Below are 21508 nucleotides of genomic sequence, written 5' to 3'. Positions count from 1 at the left end.
TAATCCAGTTCCTAGGAAATAACTTTCCGCCTTCCCTATCCACTGATAAATAGTAAGAGAAGAAAGAGCTTAAGAGGATGCCTTCTTAAAGTGCAAAGCCCTCATCTTCTTGTAAGTAGCTTCCAGACATTCAATCTTCCCCCCACTCCCCCACTCTCCCCTCCATCATTGTCTCCCCACCCCATTTCCTATCAGGATAACATTAGCTTGAAAGCTGACAATTCAATTGCATCTCAAGTAACCATTTACTCTGTTATTTAATAGAAGGGGAAACCCAGTTACCATAACAACTCACATCCACATGGTAATTATGGAGTATCTAAAACACAGCAATCCATACTTTTCACAGTATTTGCTAGGGAGAATCTGTAAAAGGCACAGATATAATTTCTTCCCACTATTATTCTCAATTTTCACGTAGTTGTTTCATATGGCATAAATGTGAACAATACTCCTGTACTTTCAAAGAAATATTTCTAAGACAAAGGAACAATGGAAAGAAAAGGTGAGGCTGCACTTCTTATATTTCAAACAAGTGGCTACATAATATCTAACTTGAAACAGCTTGGAGGAAAGAATTAAAGCAAAAATAATTTTTAAAAAAATTTTTTATTAGGTATTTTCCTCGTTTACATTTTCAATGCTATCCCAAAGGTCCCCCATATCCACCCCCCCCCCAATCCCCTACCCACCCACTCCCCCTTTTTGGCCCTGGCGTTCCCCTGTACTGGGGCATCTAAAGTTGGCAAGTCCAATGGGCCTCTCTTTGCAGTGATGGCCGACTAGGCCATCTTTTGATGCATATGCAGCTAGAGACAAGAGCTCCGGGGTATTGGTTAGTTCATATTGTTATTCCACCTATAGGGTTGCAGTTCCCTTTAGCTCCTTGGGTAATTTCTCTAGCTCCTGCATTGGGGGCCGTGTGATCCATCCAATAGCTGACTGTGATCATCCTCTTCTGTATTTGGTAGGCCCCGGCATAGTCTCACAAGAGAGAGCTATATCTGGGCAAAATTAATTTTTAATAAATAAAAATTATATAATGATCAGAACAAGAAGAAGAGAAGAAGAAGAAGGAGGAGGAGGAGGAGGAGGAGGAGGAGGAGGAGGAGAACAACAGCAATCACCACCACCACCCCCAATGATTTTGCTCAGAAATCATTATCCAGCTTCCAGTATGGCTGAATAAGGTTTCTCTAAAACACAAATGGAAGAGCAGCTCATTACTTAATGCTAAGCATAAACATGGCTGGGTGGCACTGACATGATCAGGAACAACATTATCACCAAGAAGGGAGAAAGTAATGAAATTTGACTGCCATTCTCATGCCAGGATAAGCCAGTGTTGCCTAATTTAGATGAGAATATCATGTCAAAGTAGGAAATGCCAAAGATGATGGGGTTGACAGCAAATTCCAGAAAAGAAAACTGACGCTTGCCCTCAGCTTCCTCCCAAAGGGCAGGAGGTATCTATAAGGAAAGAGAAAGGCAATAGAGAAGCCTGGAAGATAGGATATGACCACTGGTGGGGTCCAATTCAAAATATCAAAGAGAGAGGGCACATGGATTTGCCCAAACCTAAGATACTAGTCATATGGGTTAATTCTGCATCAGATATTTGTCAGCAATCCTTTCAAATGTGTAATAGCATGGTGGAACATCAGGGGTCTTGTTTGCTTGTTTGTTTGTTTTGAAAAGCAGGGAAATAAGGGGAAATTTATGAGATGATTTTATATAAATAGTTCACCATGGCATCAAAAGTCTTAGTTTAGCCAACACATGTTTTTTGAGAAGCATTAATAAAGTATTACATATAAAATATACGTCAAGTATGAAAAACGCCCGTTCCAGTCTGGCACATAAGGGGCTTACAACCCACAATTCATCCTAAGAAACATAACTGAGAAGAACACATCCTAAGACACATCCTAAGAACACAACTTGATGCCCCTGCCCCACCCCCCATGTCTCTCTGAGACCTGTGAGGGATGACAGCACAGCAAAGTGCAGCTTGACAGATAGCAAGCAAACACGGAGAACCACAACTTACTTGAACAGTCACCCAGAGGCAGACACCTAATGCTAACAAGAACCTCAGTATGAAATCCCAGATTGGCCAGATTCAGGGAAGAGTTGTATAATCAGAGGATCAGAAGCTTGCGTCATTAGACCACCACATACCTCTGCATGTTCCACTTAGAGCTTTACCAAATTTTCATAATGAACACAAAATAAAAGTCACCCTATATATCTGATATCTGGGAAGGGGAAGAAATCATTCTGGTGTACACCATCAGAGGAAGCCCAAGTTAACACAGTAAGTTATGCTCTGAGATTTACCTGTAGCCTAACTACATTCGAACCTGCAATTCTGCTCCAGCATCCTATTAGGTGGTTTACAAGAAGAAGGAAGACCAAAGTGTGAATACTTCGGTCCTTCTTAGAAGGGGGAACAAAATACCCATGGAAGGAGCTGAGACTGAAGGAAGGACCATCCAGAGACTGCCCCACCTGGGGATCCATTCCATAAACATCCACCAAACCCAGACACTATTGTGGATGCCAACAAGAGTTTGCTGACAGGAGCCTGATAAAGCTGTCTCCTGAGAGGCTCTGCCAGTACCTTACAAATACAGAAGTGGATGCTCACAGCCATCCATTGGACGGAGCACAGGGTCCCCAATGAAGGAGCTAAAGAAAGGACCCAAGGGACTGAAGGGGTTTGCAGCCCCATAGGAGGAACAACAATGTGAACTAACCAGTATCTCCAGAGCTCCCTGGAACTAAACCACCAATCAAAGAAACACATGGTAGGATTCATGGCTCTAACTGCATATGTAGCAGAGGATGGCCTAGTTGGTCATCAATGGGAGGAGAGGCCCTTAGTCCTGTGAAGGTTCTATGCCTCAGTATAGGGGACTGCCAGGGCCAGGAAGCAGGAGTGGGTGGGTTGGTGAGCAGGGGTAATGGGGAGGGGATAGGGGATTTTCAGAGGGGAAACTAGGAAAAGGGATAACATTTGAAATGTAAATAAAGAAAGCATATAATAAAAAGAAAGAAAAGAAGAAACAGATGAAAAAAAAAAAAGAGTTAGAGAATCAAGTTGTTCTGTGACCTGTATGTGCTCTGGAGCACATATGCCCCACATCATTATAAAAGAATAATTGGAACAGTAGTAGTTGAAATTGAAAACTAAAATCTGGTTCTTTGAAAAGTTAAACGAATACAATAAACCTGTAGCAAACCAAACAAGAAAAAACAATAAAATAAAGAAAAGATACAACTCTAGGCCCTACAAAAATTAGAAGAGTAATGAAGAACACCATGTACAAACTCAATGCCCCAAATTAACTACCTAGAAAACAGACCACTGCCTTGAAAAGCACAAAGTTCACATGAAAAATACATTATCTGAATAGTTACACCTTTTAAGAAAAACAAAATTTTAAACAGCTACTAGCTGTTTAGAATAGAAGTGTAGGTCTCAGATGTGCTCATAGCTAACTGCTACTAAACACTTAAGGACGCCATCATTCTGATTCTCGGTGCTTCTTAGAGAAGACAGGAGCAGACACTTCCTCATTCCAGACGAAACCAGACGAAGACACTGACAAGAAATCCACAGAACAATATTTCCCATAAACGTAAAGACAAAACTCCTCAAAAGCATGAGCAAAATGAGTCTGACAATGTTTAAAAAATTTATTCACTACAATTAGTGGTATTTATCCTGTGCGAGTGGGTCAATATTCAAGAATGTACGGTGGAGAGATCACACATCAGATCAATATTGTGGAAAAGAGCGCTTGTGGAACTCAACTTCCAACTAGTTTAACCAAGTTTTAGTCCAAGCTTGACAAGGAAAATCTACACAACACCCCAAGCCAAAAGAATCCCATAGAATACACATGGCAAAAACCTGAAAGCTATTTTTAAAAGATCAGAACAAGGCAGATATGTCAATTCTCAGCAGTTCTTTACAACATCATACCAGAAGTCCCCACTGATGTAATATGATAGAAACAAAAAGTTTAACATATACTGGAAGGAAAGAAAAATTGCCTCTGCCACAGACAACATAGGCATTTACATATAAAATTCAAACAAATTGGCCAAAAGATCCAGGAACTAGTCACCTCAGCAAGGCTAGTTTATACAAGAATACACAGAACCCAACCGCTTTCCCTTATATCTACAATGAATAAATAAATATTAAAATGTGAGACTCAGTGACATAGTAATATCACCTGAAATGGAAGGTGTGGGTATAAATGTACAGAAATACTTACAGGATCAACATGAGAAAAACTATATACTATGAAAGACCAATAATTTAAATAAATGGGGAGATATGCTAAGCTTATAAATAGAAGATTCAACCCTAACCGTGTATTCCAGTGAGGTTCTAATCAAATCCTAGAGTGTTATTTCAGAAATATCAGCGCAGTGATTCTAAACATCATATGGCAAAGAAAAAGGAAGAAAGAGGGGCTAGAGATGGTTCAACAATTAAGAGCACTTACTGCTCTCTCAGAGTTCTGTTCCTACACGGTAGCTCACTGTGGCATGTACCCCCAGTTCCACAGGACATTGTGTCCTCTTCTGTCCTCTCCTGCAAACATCTAGTACACATAGATTCATATAGGCATGCACATATACATGAAAATAATAAATGAATGAATGAGCGAATGAATGAATGAACAAATGAATTTTAATACACAAAGGAGTCAATGAAACAAAGAGGAATATTAAGTAGGTGAGATTATGGGACCTTACGCCTTACTATTCAGCTAGAGTTAAGGTAGAAAAGCAAAATCTTGTTGTCTTTACACAGTAGCAATAAGCAGAAAATCAAACAGAATGAACCCTAGTTACAAAATGTAATGGTTAGTAAATGTAACAAAACGCCTGCAAGATTTAAAATATGCAAACAAAATGTTAACCTAACTAAATGCAAAGATTACATTGTTCATGAGTGGAGAGACTGGTGTTCCTTATTTCAGTTTCCTGCCAAGTGGCCTACGGAACTGATATATTTATAATCTACATCAGAGCCAGCATGTGAATTCTTAAAGCTGTGTTTATGTTTATATAGAAAAGCAAAGGGCCTAGATACCATTTCAATTCAAGGCTTATTGCTAGGTAACAATAATTAAGATATATGATTTGGGTAAAAGTACAGAAATCGTAACAAATAGAAAACACACATATCCAAGAAAGAGGAAGAGACTGAGAGAGGGAGGGAGGGAGGGAGGGAGGGAGGGAGGGTGGGTGGGAAGGGAAGAGGGAAGGGGAAGGGAGAGAGGGAAAATGCATGGGGAGGTGATTTTTGACCAAGGTACTTAAGTAAAAGTGTAAAACTTCTCCATGGAAACAGAGCCTATCTACAAGCTGACTAGTAAGTACACTAAATGTGCTGCGCTGACTCAGGAAAAACTGACCTGCAAAGGAAGCAGCACAGAACCAACGTGGGCTACCACAAGGACAAACGTCAAACACTTTACCTTGTAGCCACACCAAATTAATCCTATACTTTGAATGTATATATAAAATGGGTGGGTTTTACAATATGTGAATTATGCTTTTACTTTTAAAAATTAATGAATAAAAATTAAATTAAGCAGAAAAGGAAACCTCTTGTAATCTTGCTTCAGATTTTTATCATTTATTTATTTATTTATTTATTTATTCATAACTCCAGATTTTATTTCCCTCCTGGTCCACCCTCCAACTGTTCCACATCCCACACCTCCTTCCTGCCCACCTCCACTCACCCCCACCCCTGTGTCCATGAGGATGTCCCCACCCCCCCACTCCCACTCCCACTCCCACTCCCACTCCACCAGACCTCTAAACTCCCTAGGGCCTCCAGTCTCTTGAGGGCTAAGTGCATCTCTGACTAAACCCAGACCCGGCAGTCCTCTTCTGTATATGTGTTGGGGGCCTCATATCAGCTGGTGTATGCTGCCTGGTTAGTGGTCCAGTGTCAGAGATCTCAGAGGCCCAGGTTAATTGAGATTGCTGGTCCTCCTACAGGGTTGCCCTCCTCCTTAGCTTCTTCCACCTTTTCCCTAATTCAACCACAGGGGTCAGCAGCTTTTGTCCACTGATTGGATGCAAATATCTGCATTTGACTCTTTCAGCTGCTTGCTGGGTCTTTCTAAGGACAGTCATGATAGTTCCCTTTTTGTGAGTGCTCCAATTGCTGGTTGGATTGCAAACTGGTACAACCACTCTGGAAATCAATCTGGAGATTCCTCAGAAAATTGGAAGTAGATCTACCTGAAGACCCAGCAATACCACTCTTGGAAATATACCCAAAAGATGCCCCACCATGCCACAGGGGCATGTGTTCCACAATGTTCATAGTATTCTTGTTTGTGATAGTCAGAAGCTGGAAACAACCTAGATGTCCCACAACAGAAGAATGGATACAGAAAAAGTGGTTCATTTACACACTGGAATACTACTCAGCTATTAACAACGAGGACATTCTGCGTTTTGCAGGCAAATGGATGGAACTAGAAAATATCATCCTGAGTGAGGTAACTCAGACTAAAAAGACAGGCATGGCATGTACTCACTAAGAAGTGGATATTAGCCCTCCCCCACAAAAAAAGTACAGAATACCCAAGATAGAGTCCACAGAACTAAAAAAGATCAACAAGCTGAAGGGCCCAAGTGAGGACGCCTCAGTCCTACTTGGGTGGGAGAAGAAAGCAATCACAGGATGGAGGAGGGAGGGACCTGAGAGGGAAAGTGGACAGGATGTGGTGCATGGAGAGAGGGGAACCTGATCAGGTATTGGGAGAGGGAAAAGGACTGAAGCCCTGAGGGTCAGCAGAAAGAATGGAAACAGGCAGCCTCAGGAGGTAAGATGTTGGGGGGACCCTCCAGAATATACTAGAGACCGGGGAGGTGAGAGACTCTCAGGAATTAAAAGGAGGGACCTTATACAAGATGCCCTACAGTGGAGAGAGGGAACTTGTAGAGCTGACCTCCAGCAGGACATCAAGTGAGGGATGGGATTGCCATCATCCCACAGTCACAACTCTGACCCATAATTGCTCCTGTCTGAAAGAACTGCAAAGATGGAAATGGAGAGGAACCTGAGGAAAAGAAGGTCCAGTGATAGGTCCAAAGTGGGGTCCAGCTCAAGGGGAGGCTCCAAAGCCTGACACTATTGTTTCAGACTTTTAATAAAAGGCATAAAAAGAAAAATATGGCAACTTAGAATCTTCAAAATTAAAAATTTCATTTTTAAAATACAGCAATTTTTAAGGAAATGACAGTACTAGGTAAAAAAGAATTCTCAAAATCCATCTCTAACATACATTTTATATCCAGAACGTGTAAAACCCTTCCATTAGAAAATGAAATCTCAGGGGAAAAAATTGTGAAACTATCACATGCATCATGGAAAACTAAGGATGACAAATGGAAAAGTGAAAAGATGCCAGACACCATTCATCAGTGCAGAAATGAACAACATACCCATTACTGTTACTGGCAGGGAGGCAGGCAGAGAACTCTTATATCACAGGGGCAGCTACAAGCAGACAGCCAATGGGATACAGCCTACAATCTATGTTTAATTACCAAATACCCCAACAACCTCACTCTTGGCTCTTTCTCTACTTAAGGGAAATGGCATCAGAAAAAAAAAACTGATGTCAACACAAAAATATCTTTGTAATTCAGTGAGGAATCATCATAAAAATGTTTATACGACCACCAGAAACCAGACGCAAACTAAAGGTCCACCACCCACTAAATTGATAAACAAATGAAATTCTCAGGAAAAACTTCCAGAGATACAAAGAAGAGTTCGAAGAAACTTCTAGAAAAATGCAAAACAGGCTCCAGGAAGAATCAAACCAAACCAAACCAAACAGCGGCAAGGACAACAAAGGCAGAAGCAAGGGGAGATCTAAGGTAGACATAACTGATGGACCTGGAAGGGGACGTGCTCATCCTGAACTGCAGTTTCACTCTGGGATTTCTGTTACTCACAGTCAACCACGGTCTGATAAGTAACTGAAAATCCCATAAAGAAATGGTTTGCAGGCTTGAATCCACGCACCGTCCTAAGCAGTCTGACAGAACTTTGCACTGTCCTGCTCTGGACGTGAGGCCTTCCTTCAGCCAGTGTATCTGTACTGCATGTACTACCTGCCCTTTAATCCTAGCTCATTCAGAAACCTCATTAACCATAATGGCTCTAGACCTTAAGAATGGTGGCACTGGTCAATCAGAAATGCCAAAGCAAGCCAAGAAGAGAATAAGTAAAAGTTGTGGACTTAATAAAGAAATTTTTAAAAATTCACTTGATATGGCTGCTAAGCTCTATGGTAAGAAACTGAAATTGAATTCCAGGGTTCAATTTCCAGACTCTTCCACTTAGCTGTTTTATGATCTTGAACAAATTAACAGGACCTACCTCAGACCGTGCATGTGGAGATTAAATGAATGAATATGCTGTGCTCCTCTGCTTATTATTCTGAGGTCATGTCCTAATAAAACATTACAAACTGAAAATGTCCTAACTTGAAAATACATGTAATTAACCTAGCTTGCCAGGCATCCTAGCTCAGCTACACAGTAGTGCACTGCAAAACGCAGCAGCTCTTCCCAGTGGTTGGGTGGCTTGCTGAGCTGCAGTTTACTGCCCTTGTGCAGGATCAAGAAGGAACATTGTTCTGTATGTTGCTAGCCCAAGAGAAATGTAAATTCAAAGTATTGTTTCTACTAAAGCCATATACCTTTTGGACCATCAAAAAGACAGCATACAGATGATGTCTGGGGTGTATGTTGTATGTACAGTAGTCATCATACAGTATACAAGTTGCTTATAAGTTGCTATTATTGCAACTGTTCTTAGTCAACTTTTCAAAACCGTCGTTATTTCTGGTTAAACAGTTTAAGAAATAATGGCTCAGGGATTAAATCACCAATGAAAGAGTATTCATGGGCTGGATCATGGTTCCTGCTACGTGGGTGGGTAGGTGCTTGGTTCTATGGAGGCTTGATGCTCCAGAGAAGGGAGATGCTAGTGGGGTGAGTGAGTGGGAGAGTGGTTGAGTAGGGGAATACCCTCTTAGAGGCAAAAGGGAGAAGGAAGGGGAATAACATTTGAAATGTTAAATAAATAAAATGATTAATAAATTAGAAAAACAAACCAATGGATTGTTTCATCTGTGTGTGTAAGTGTGTATGTGTGTTCCTGCTCACATGTGTATACATGTGTATGCATGGAGGCCAGAAGCATGTTGAATCCCAGAGAGCTAGAGTTAAACAGTCATGAGTTGCATAATGTGGCTGTTTGATCTCGAACTCCAGTTGACAAGACAGTTAACCTCCACAACAACACAGTTAAGCACTAGGTCATGGGAACTCAATCTGAACTAAAATCCCATTTGGCAAAATCTCTCACAAATAATACTGCCATTTTCTCCTCTCTGTGATATGTTCTAGGTCCTCTATACCTCAAGCTACAAGTGCCTTAATCCAGGCACATCCTCTGCTCATACATAGCCCATAACTTCTGATACATTAGCTAAATTTATCATAGCTTCTACTAGCCCACACCTTTTTAAAATTTTTCTGTTCTGATAACTTTTCAAATCAATTTTTCATAAAGAGTTTAAACTTGGATTTGTCCTGAAAATACCTATACGCAGGGCTTAAAATGATAAAGGTAGCGAATCTCTTTCTTCTCCATGCTAACCCAGGCGATGACTGCAAATAGCAGGTACAGAAATGACCTGTTTTCCTCTGCTTTGCTTAAGCATTTTTACCCAGGAGAAACAATACTTCTCCCACAATTCCTTCTCTTAACTGAATGATAGGCACTGTTATCAAAAAAGACTTCAAGTACTCTGCAGGAGCCAGCATGCTGATGGCATGGGTGACGGCACTTGCTTGCTGCCAAGCCTGACAGCCTGAGTTTCACCCTAGAATCCACAAGGTAGAAAGAAAAAAGTACCTCTTACAAGCTACCCTGTAAATTCTATGTGTGTCACAGGCATGCACATACATAAAAAGGTAAAGGAAGGGGTCAGAGGGTGCTCAACACAGGGAAGTGTTAGCCTCTGAGCATCACGACCTGGGTTCCATCCCAGAAACCACATGGTGGAAGGGAAAGCCACTCACTTTCTGCAAGTTGTCCTCTGATGCCCACATGCACATGTATAGATCCCCTGCTGCCCCCCCCCCCCCGCACACACACAGTTTTTAAGAGAAACAAAGGGAGTACTTTTTCTTTACATAGGTTGAAATTCAATCTAAACAATGTAAACAATCTAAACATTGCTGAAATAAGTAAACAAGTAAAATCTTTCCAGGCTACTTCCTCATAACACTGCAGGGCAGTGGGGAAGTGTCAACTCTCTGTTGTAGAAACACAGGACTAATCATCTTATTTGGCCAGCTATTTTGGAAGCATTAAAAGCAACCTATGCTAACTGTAGCAAAGTAAAAAACAAAACAAAACAAAACAAAACAAAACAAAAACCCATTCCAAACAAACTCCTGTTCCTACACATAAAGGGAAGGGGAGACCAAAACACAAAGAGCCAATGGGGCATAGGACAGCACCTACTTCATGAATGAGAGCCAGTGTTGTCTGCTTGAAGCTTCGCCCTCTACTGGCCATCAGCCGATTCAGTGGCTTGCCATCTTTGCTCTGATACATGGCAAGATCATAGCAAAACAGCATGCCACCTTTCAAAAGAAAGAAATTCAGGATGAGCATTTTCAATGAGAGAAAATTACAAATTATATTCCCAGTAATTCACACTCAGCCAATTTGAATGCAGAAATTATCAATGAAAATATAAATTATTGAGCAAATTATTATTTTTGAATATTAATGTCCAAAGAATGAAAAAAGTGGATATAAAAATTAACATTTAAAATATAATTTATTTACAAGTCACTTATAATTAACATTTACCAGTATAAATATTTACAAAAAAGGAAATTTATAATTTGAATTCATTTCACATTTTACAAAACATTGGTACTATTAAACTTTATCCTAAGATAAGTTTCATTAAATAAAAGTATGTGCATAGTATAATGTCAGCTCTTGATAACTTAAGGCCCTTAGCCCATGCCCACACACGAAACAAGCTGAGATTCCACGTGCATCAACAAGCTTTTGGTTGGGCCTCTTTTCCCCACCTTTGTAACTGTGGTTAACTGAGTTCTCAATGAACTCCCAGCACCAGGTAGGCCCCAAGTCAATCAAAAGCCAAGGAAGCCAGTAAAGTAATTTATGGTAACCCCAGGAAACCTGTGGAAAATTGGTAATTCTGAGCCAACAAAAAGACATACTGAAGGACCGAGATGGCAAAACATACAGATGACTACATTTCCAACATGTATTCTTAGTAGTGACAGAGAAAGGTGCACACTTTATAAACATGGCTCAGTAAATTGTTTTTCACTGAGAAGACATGTCTAAGCAGAGCACAGAACAAGAACCAAGTCATTATGTGCCTCTCAGAAGCCTTTGGGCACACCTTCCTGTCACGCCTCCAACTCGGCTGGCAGCACCACTTCTAGCTGCCACTTTGCCTATCATGGCTCTTTTTATGAATGGAGTTAGAACATGAATATGTCTTCACATCTCACTTCCTTCACCCACCCTCGCTGTTTTGGGAATCATCTTGCTCTCACTGGCGATGGTCTCCTCACTCCCTCATCATATTCCTTTACATGAATATGCAAGAGTTGTGTATTCTTTTTACTGCAAACAGGCACCAGGTAGCTCCTGAGTTAAACACTGGGCAAATAGTACTGCTGTGGACTTACGTCTCTGGCAGCACCAATCGGGGTTCAAGTTCTGGAAAAATAAAATCCCAAGTACTGTGGGTATTTGTTCAGAATCAATTTTAAAAATATCAGAGGAACTTATATTTGCAACAGCTGTCCTAGTTACTGCAGCGAAAGCCTTTGCTCAGTGCCCATGGGGAACGGTTCCAAAACCCCCATGGTTAGCAAAATCCATGAATAGTCAAGTCCCTTATATAAAATGGCATAGGATTTGCATATAATCTAATCACGTCCTCCTGCATGTCTTATGACCTCTATATTATTTATAAAGAATACAACGTAGACATCAGATGTGGCACAAACAGTTGCTATGCTGCAGTGTTTGGGAACTAATCCCAAGAAAAGGTCTGCATATGTTCAGAACTGTAAACTTTTAGAAATACTTTTGATCTGCAGTTGGTTGAATCCTCAGATGTAGAAACCCATGGGAACATAGCAGCAACTGTACTTGGTATTTTCCATCTTTTATCCACTCCGGTGGTATGAAATGTGATCTTACTATAGGTTCAACCCAGGTTTTTCTTGATGATAAAGTCAATTTTCCTCTTACATGTTCACCGGACATTCTAGACATTCTAATGCCTCTTTTAATCCTATCACACTGTGGGTTTAGTCATTTCCATCTGGCCCACCGCTCTTCTCCATCTCCTACTGGAACCTCCCTCCCAACCACCAAGAAGCCCCTCCTACGTTCCTGCCTCCCTTCTGCATGTGATACAATCAGTTTAGCTACAGCTCTTTGCCCAAGTGTGGGTAGGAGGTTATTCCTGGAGCAAAGGCATCTTATCAGTGGCCACACCACTGAAGAAAGTGACACCCATCCTCTCCCATACCCTTAACTGTCAACAGTTTGTTCAAGAGCAGGGTTGGGACGGTCACAGACCCAAGGGAGGAACCTAGAACTAGTTTTGCTAAACAGTCATGTTGTCAAAGTGTCTCTAACTAAGCATGCTGTACTCACTGATTGTGCTGAGCCCATCTTTCACCGGAGGGACTTCCTACTGCAGTGAGCAATGGTTAGTGTAGAAAACAAGGGATGGCGGACTATCCTCTTCTCTAAGTGTTATCGCAGGCAGTTCCTTGTATTTCTATTGAGTAATTCTCATTACTTTGCATTCTTTAGGTGTCCTTCATCAGATATGTACATGATAAACATCTGCAGTATACTTGTCTTTTTTAAAATTAGAGCTTTTAGATCTGGGAAGATACTTTCATCAGTAGTGTGCTTGCCACACAAATGTGAAGGCATGAGCTCATTATCTAATACTGACATCAAAGCAAGCTGTGGTGACACATGTTTGGACCCACACACTGGGTAGGCAGAGACAGGTAGATCCCTGGGAGTTATTAAGCCAACCTGTGTGCTGGTCCAGAGAGATGCCCACACTCAGATAATAAGGTAGAAGACCAAAGAAAACACCCATAAGGTGTTACATATGGGCATATATATGCATCCCGACACATCTGTATACATTGGACCACACAGCACAGACAAACATTAAATAAAAATAAGTACAGTAGAGCTTTTCATGATAGAGATTATGGCTTTTCTCCACATCTCTGCTATAAATCAGTGACACATTGACTATGTGTGCATGTTTCATACTGTATTCTTTTGGTCAGCCTGTGTATCATTGCACTAACACCAAATTCCCAGTGACTGTGAGTTTATAATAGTTTTTTACATCTGATAATGTATGTTCTCCTACATTGCTGCTGATGTTCTTGAAGACTACCTTCATTTAATTTTGGGTTTTTCTATTTCCACACAGTTTTTGGAATAAGAATGTCAATTATCAAAAACATATTGGACTGATTATGATTTACTTAAATCTATATATTAATCTTAAATTTTTATGATATGTAGTCTTCTAGCCCATAAACATCATACATAACTACATTTATTGTTTTTTCAATATTATTTCAGTAGCTGATAAAATATAGGTTATTGATTTGTTTTGATACTCAATATATATGATGGTACTATAGGTTTTAAATTTCATTTCCTATTCATTATAGTATATAAAATATACAACTGATTTTACATATTCATTTTTGTATAGGTATATATGCAGCAACCTGCTGAATGGAAATCAACTGTTAATCCTTATAATTAATCATGGACTATTTTGCATGGTCTATGAATATGATGATGTCATTTGCAAGTAATGAATGTTTTGTTTCTTTAATCCTTGCAGCTTGTATTTCTTTTCCTCAGCTGACTCCACTATTCATGGCTTCTGGAACAACACTGAGTAAGAATAGTGATAACAGCATTCATCTTTTTTTCACCTATCAGAGAGCGACGCTGTCAGTATTTCAGGATTCACTATGAGTTAAGTATTGGTGGTTGTTCCTTATCATAACAAAAGTTCCATCTATATATAATTTTTAGTAAGTCTTTCTGGCATCATGAACTTGTGCTAAATTTTTCAGATTTTTTTCTTACACATTTGAATCTATTTAAAGACTGACCAACCAGCCTTTTAAATTAACATAGTGAATTAAATTGGCTTTGAAACATTAAGTCAACTTTGTCTTCCCTTTACATGTATTGCTTAAGTTAACCTCGCTCCCTATCTTTCCACCTGTGCTCACTGGAAAAGGCTGGTGCATAAGTTTCCTGTCTTGTAATGGCATGGTCAAGTTACGTGGGTCCTGTGAAGAAGAATACTTGAAAAAGAATACTTTTTTCCTGTGGTCTTGCTATAGTCTGTGTAAATTTAGTCAGGAAGCCACTTGTACCCAAGTTTTCTTTGTAGGATGACTAATAAGTTAAAGAATGAATTTCAAGAGTAAATATCAAATTGTTCATATAATTATATTTCTCCTATCAGTTTCATATTTGAGGGACTTTTATAACTCACTTAAGTTTTGAAGATTATTGACTAAAAGTTCTTCATAGCACTTAACTTTGAGAGCAGTGTCCGATATGCAGTGGCATCTCCTCTCTTCTTACTCAGACAGGCCTTCATAGTCTTCTGTCACACTGATGTTGAATCTTCACTTTATGAGTATCTTTATGTCTTTAGGCACAGATTTTTACAACATTTCCTTGATTTACTATTCTTTTCTAAGCTTTTTTTAAACAGAGTTTGGTTTCCTTTCCTTGTTTCTAATATGTACATTGAAAGTGCTCATTTCTGTGCTGACTAGTTTCTTACTTTTTTTCTTTTTTAAACTTGATACAAGCGGGGATTATCTGGGAAGAGATACCCCTATTGAGAAAATGCTTCCACCAGACTAGCCTGTAGCAAATTCTGTAAGGCATTCTTCTAATACTAATGATCAATGTGGGAGAGAACCCTGCGGACTGTGGGCAGTGCTACCCCTGCGCTGGTGGTCTTGGGTCTAAACAGAAAGCACACTGGGTAAGCCCCAGGAAACGAGCCAGCATACAGCACCGTAGTTGGTCTCTGCCTCAGTTCCAGCTCCTGGTTTCTTCTTGAGTTCCTGCCCTGATTTCTCTTGGTCATAGACTATAAACTATAAAATGAAATAAACCTTCCCTCCCCAAGTTTGCTTTTGCTCACAGTGTTTTATCACAGCAACAGAAAGCAAAGTAAGAGAATTTCCCTCTAAAAACCTCTGTGGTAGCTCAGTGGGAAAAAGCATGAGAGCTTGAATTTGCACACACACACACACACACACACACACACACGGCCATTTGTATACGTGTAATTCTAATACTGTGGGGATGGAAACATGAGAATGTCTAGCTACTAGCACAGACCCAGGTTCAGTGAGAAACTATCTTAAAGGAATTAGGTGGAAAGTAATATATAAAGGCATTCTGTATCCTCTGACCTCCACAAACATACACACAGGTGAATACATTCATACACATACAGACACACACACAGTGCATCTTCACACATATATACCACTTACTCTTATGTATATACATACACACAAAAACAACCAGTCAACAGAAAAACATGGTAGCTACATCCTACAAGCTATTATATGGTCTGCCTTCACTATTACATAATTACAATTAAAATTTAAAGTACCTTTATTGGTGTATAATAATTGACTCCATTGTGTCACTTCTGCATATGTACATCTTGTGCTTTGACCATATTCATGCCATCATCACCTCTTAGTCCCTACCTCCTCTTAGAACCCCTCCTCTTCCTAAATAGTCTCCTCCACTTTCATGTCCTATTTTTAAAATCTAGATTGCAAACATTCAGTATGTCCTTCTGAATCTGACTCTTATGGCTCAGTTTGACGACAAATAGTTTTCCTGCAAATGACATGATTTTTCTTCTCTTAATGGAGGAATAAAAATCCATATTTTATAAACTATGATTTATTATTATTATTGTTGTTATTGTTAATTTATCTGCTAATGGGCACAGGCTGATTTGTGAACAATGTCTTAATAAATGTTAAATTGCAAGTATACTACTATATTATATGCTAACTTGGAATACTTATTGTAAAACCAAAAAGCAGTACATGGGATCATGTGGTACTTCTAGTTCTCCCTGCTGGGCAACATCTATACTGACTTCCATAGTGGCTAGGCTAATATACAGCTTCAGCAATAGTGTATGAGTATCCCTTGTTCTCTATGTTTTCTATGTCTTTATCTTCATTTCCTGTTTCTTTTCTTGTAATGGCTCTTCTGACTGGACCAAGCTGGAGTCTCAATAGATTCATGATTTGCATTTCCCTGATAACTAAGAATATTAAAATTGTTTCCATACATTTGTTGGCCACTTCTCCAACAAGACCTAACCTCTGGCCTGAGCCAGCTGCCAATCAAATCCACAGTTAGAATAGAATATGTTCCAAGGGGTAAAAAGGTCTAAAATAGTCTCCCCATTCTGGAATTTGAAGCTATCTATTTATCTTTGCTTCTGCATTTTTTGAATTCCTTTTCAATTCGGTTGTTTGTTGTAACTGTTCCAGCTGTGTGTAAATGTGAGCAGCAGCCAAGCAATGTCCTACCATGTAACTTATTACAATTTCACATGGAAGCACAAGTTGAGACATGACACTGTAAACCTGCACTTCACCAAGTGCAGTATTCTTACCTGCCAGGCCAGGTTTCAATCCTGGTTGCTTGTTTGTTTCGTATGTCTTCAATATGAAGTTCGGGATTCCTGCTACTGTCTTCCCTTGGTCTGAGCGCACGCCTCCTTTCAATGCAGAGTGATATATCCCACGGGGCATATTCACCATCTCTTGTCTCACAAGAGATGTAAAGAATTCTTCCAATGCTGGAATAAAATAACAAGAGTTCAAAACCCAAATAAATGTGAGATGTCCAGAAGAGGCATGTTCCTTCCTAACCGGTGCACAGGCATCCAGCTCTGTCTCAGGTTGAACTTCACCAAGCAAACAGGAAACCACTGAGCACCATCTCTGCCTTCAATGCTCCCAAATGGGAACAAAGTACTACAGTGCTCAGGTATCCTAGCTTTCATTCTTCTTCATTTCTTACAGATCATCTACTGGCAAGTTCTTGTGGCTCCATCTTCAGAGTCCTCCTTTTACAACCATTCTCATAAAGCCTTGCCTAGTTATTATCTTTGTCTTCTTCAAATATACTAATATAAAAGCTGTATCTTTAGTCACTTCTTCCTCGTGATCACCCCTATAGTGTCCTCTAGCCAGAAGCTGAAGTTGCCCTTTATGTTCTTAATACCACCCAATAGCTTTCACTGCACAAACAAACAAAAACAAACAACACTGCCAAAAAACTATACAGCCTCTGACCTCAAATAAGGAACCATCATGACTCTCCCTATGGCCTTATTTCTGCCATGTTCCCTTCTTGCCAAGTGAAAGACACCTATCCAGATAGCCTAAATATCCCCTTCTGTTCTTCAAAAATATACTCTTGATGTGTTCTACAGGAACACGAGACTTGCTGGTTATCGACATGAAGCACACTATTTCTAGCTTTTCATGGGATGAGTCCTCTTGTCCTTTGGATGTTTTCAGACAGACCTTTTAGAACTATGCCAATTCTGTAGGAATGTTAGCACACATTAGAATCTGAAAAACTCACTCCTTACTTCCTCTGTCTACAAAGGAACCTATGCTAATGAAGCTCACTTTGCTATATGACACTGTAAGAACTACAAGACAACATAAAAATGTAGGATCAGAAGACAACAGATGTCAAAAACCAATTACCATTGGGTTCATATTTGGGTGCCATTTCCACAAGAACCACTAGAGGCTGCCCAATACAGAAACAAAAACAAAGCATGAAAGCTAAACAAACCACAGTGGGAAAACAAACAGGAAATACATGGTCCTCCAGTAGGAACACAAAAACAAGGGTCCACCCAGCCACATCCAAACTTAACTAGGAATATTTTTACCTCAAGGTCTCCTTTAAATGACCATGATTTAAAGTAAGTACTCACTGGCACAATAATTAAGTATCCTTCTCTCTTTCTGTATAATCCCCTGGTTGCAACCAAACTTACCCATACAAAGTAAGGAGAGGGACTGGGGATATAGCTCAGTTGGTAAAGAACACTGCAGAGCATGAAGACATAAATTTGATCCCCAACACCTATGCAAAAAGGCCAAGTGAGGCAGAACACACATGGCACTCCAGCACTGGTGAGTCAAAGACAGAGGATGCCAGCAAATTGCTAGTCAGACAATCTACCTAAATGGCAAGGCACACATACAACCAAAAAGTTCTGCCTCACATACATACACATATATAGACATGCACATACATCATGCACACACACAATGTCCATCTCTGGCCTATACACATGCACAAACATTCATAGACATGCACATACAACATGCACACACACAATGTCAATCAATCTCTAGTCTATACACATGAACACAGATACATAGGCATGGACAAATAACACATATAATGTCAACTCTGGTCCATACACATGCATGCACATATATAGACATGTACACATAACACACGCATATAATCAACTGCTAGTCTACACACATGCATACACATATGTACACATGAACATATAATAAATATACACAAAATATTAACCTCTGGTCTACTGACACACATAAACAAAACACATACATAAACATGCACATACAACACACACACACAAACACTCATATGCACACACTCACACGCACACAGTTCTGAGAACATCTGTTGGGAACAGTTTCTACTGACTCCTCCACACTTACCCCTACCATTCTCAACACTGCCCTGTAGCCTCCAGAACTAAGCTGTAAGAAATGCATCAAAAGGCTGCTCATTGTGTCAACCAATGAAAGGCCCTGGCAGGAGATCAAAGAGTGAAAACACAGTACAGTCAGGGAACTTATTCCCTAAACACTGTCCAACAGGTTACTACAGGCTGCCTGCACCCTTATTTAGAAGGCTGTCTCCCCTTAGGCAGCTATAACTGTGACATGCATGTCTTTTACCCTCCCTACACGGCCAAAGGACCTTAGCTACTCTCGGATGATTCATTGTGTCTAATGAATTTCCATAAACTTTGCAAACACAATTATAAAGAGAAACTTTATTTAAATTTCTCCGATTATCCCATTGAGAATGAAGCCCTTTTTGCAATGACCATCATGACTGTAACGTCTAGACAAATGGATGCTATGTAATCACAGACTGTGTACTCCAGTTCCTGAATGGTGTGGTGCAGGTATGCCTGCTCCAAGCTCAGTCTGAGCACAGACCTTTTGAATGCGTGAGTCATGTGACTGTGAAGACAGGAGTGCTGTGGTGAGAGAGGATGATTTCATGCTTCTTCAGAAGGAGCTGTGTTCTGACAAAGAGGGCAAGCACATAGTCAAAAGGGAAGACACACTTGCAAGTGCACTCTTCCAGCAACAGAAAGCTCCTACTTATCTAGCTCTGTGGTCAATAAAAGCCTCTCGAGTGCCTCCTGCAGATGTGAAGGGAGGAGAAGATGCAAGCATCTGAATGGAGCCACTACAGAGAACATCATCTTCCCCAAGCAACTGAGCCAATCAATAAGCAGCATTCTCCCTGCTCTCTGCAGCCTTGGCCTTGGCCTCTTCCTTACATATGACCAGGTGAGAATTTAAAAAGAAACGAAAATCTATACACAACAAGGTGAGCATGTTAACACTGCAGTTATATCTAATGGAAAATCATCTAACAACTGAAAAAAAAAATAAAGTTACCACAGGAACTAAGATAAGGATCATAAACATACTATGTGAAATGAAAAAAATAAAAATCTAAGTCTAAGAGTTGACAAACTCAGAGTATCTGGAGAAATCCAAAAAGGACTTTAGTACAAACATTTTAAGCTAGAACTTTAAATATTAGGGGATAAAGAGATGGCTTCATGGTTAATGCTTTTGTAGAAGACCAGAAATCAATTCCCAGCACCCACAGCTGACAAGCACACAACTGTATAACTCACAACATACAATATACATACATACATACATACATACATACATACACAGCTCACAACTGTACATAACTCCAGTCTCAGGAAATCTGATGCCTTCTTCTGTCTTCCACGGACACCACGTACACACAGACACGATGAACTTATATACACTTAGGCAAAATACCAACACAGGTAAAATTAAAAAAAAAAGTTTAAAAAGAGGAAGAAGAAAGAGGAAGAGGAGAAGGAAGAGGAAGAAAAAGAAGAGGAGAAGGAGGAGGGAGAGGAGGAGGAGATGGGGGAGGAGGAGGAGGAGGAGGAGGAGGAGGAGGAGGGGGAGGGGGAGGAGGAGGAGGAGGAGGAGGAGGGGGAGGAGGAGGAGGAGGAGGAGGAGGAAGAGGAGGAGGAGGAGGAGAAAAAGAGAAAATAATTAACATGAGAAACAGGCCATGATCCCCTTCTTTCAGAGCAATGATTTTACCGCCATCTGTAACTAGTGACTACCATGCATCATATACCCAGAATCCTCTGAGTCTCTGTTCCCATGGCTGCAACCTATGTCCTTGTCTGTTTGACCATGCTCCATTAATCAGAGAAAGTGAGCACAGAACAACATTGTCTATGGTGATGGTTTGCCAGACACAATTATACGTACAAAACCATTGACTCCAATTATCAGATTGCCTCATAAAGAAAAAACAAAAACACAGTGGAGGACTATAGCCATCAAGTATAATCACTAGCACAGAGGTACGAACCCTCAAAATATCTCAGTAGCAACCTTTTCCTCTTCTGCAGGCAGTCACACCCTCCCTCTGGCCAGAAGGCTAAAGAAATCAGCAAAGGGCACAAAGTCACTGTAAAACCTCCAGTGAGCTATTGGCAGTGGCTCTTTCAGGATGCTGGAGGATTTGTATACAAGGCATTTTCCTACGCCTGCTGGCTATTAACCCTGGAGAGACTCAGGGCTCCTGGGGAGCAATGAGATGAGATAGGAAGTATGGAGAAGAAAGGAACAGTAGAGGAGATTTGAGGCTTGCAGAGGAGAGAAAACATGAAAACATGGTAGCTTTGGCTATGCTCCACTGTTCAGCTTGCTCTAATAAAAGGAGGCAGGGACAGACAGGAGCTCTGTCTATAAATTAATGATACATGCTTAGCTAAATTTCCAAATAATCTCTAATTGTCATGAAATAAAAAAATAATATTAATGTTATAGATTACTATAATCACATATAAAAATGACTATGTTGAAAAGCTATAACAACATTTTTTTATTAAGCCTCATTTTCAAAACTTAAGTGTTTGCATGTATA

The 21508-nt window shown here is 40.1% G+C and overlaps 1 protein-coding gene across 6 annotated transcripts in view; it reads right to left on the bottom strand.

Moving 5' to 3' along the window:
• Focad (focadhesin) overlaps window positions 1-21508 on the bottom strand; it is a 316392-nt gene that overhangs the window by 90498 nt on the left and 204386 nt on the right. For all 6 annotated transcript variants that reach the window (XM_030253421.1, NM_001081184.1, XM_006537886.3 and 3 more), the window contains 2 exons: window positions 16884-17069; window positions 10601-10722 (listed from right to left, as the gene is read on the bottom strand). In XM_030253421.1, coding sequence (XP_030109281.1) covers window positions 10601-10722; window positions 16884-17069 — 308 coding nt within the window. The remainder of the gene's footprint in view (window positions 1-10600; window positions 10723-16883; window positions 17070-21508) is intronic.

This window comes from Mus musculus, chromosome 4, assembly GCF_000001635.26.
Source record: "Mus musculus strain C57BL/6J chromosome 4, GRCm38.p6 C57BL/6J".
In the NCBI taxonomy this organism is placed as follows: Eukaryota; Metazoa; Chordata; class Mammalia; order Rodentia; family Muridae; genus Mus; species Mus musculus.
Note: the sequence above shows the minus strand (reverse complement) of the source record. Positions and strands in the feature narration are given on the sequence as shown.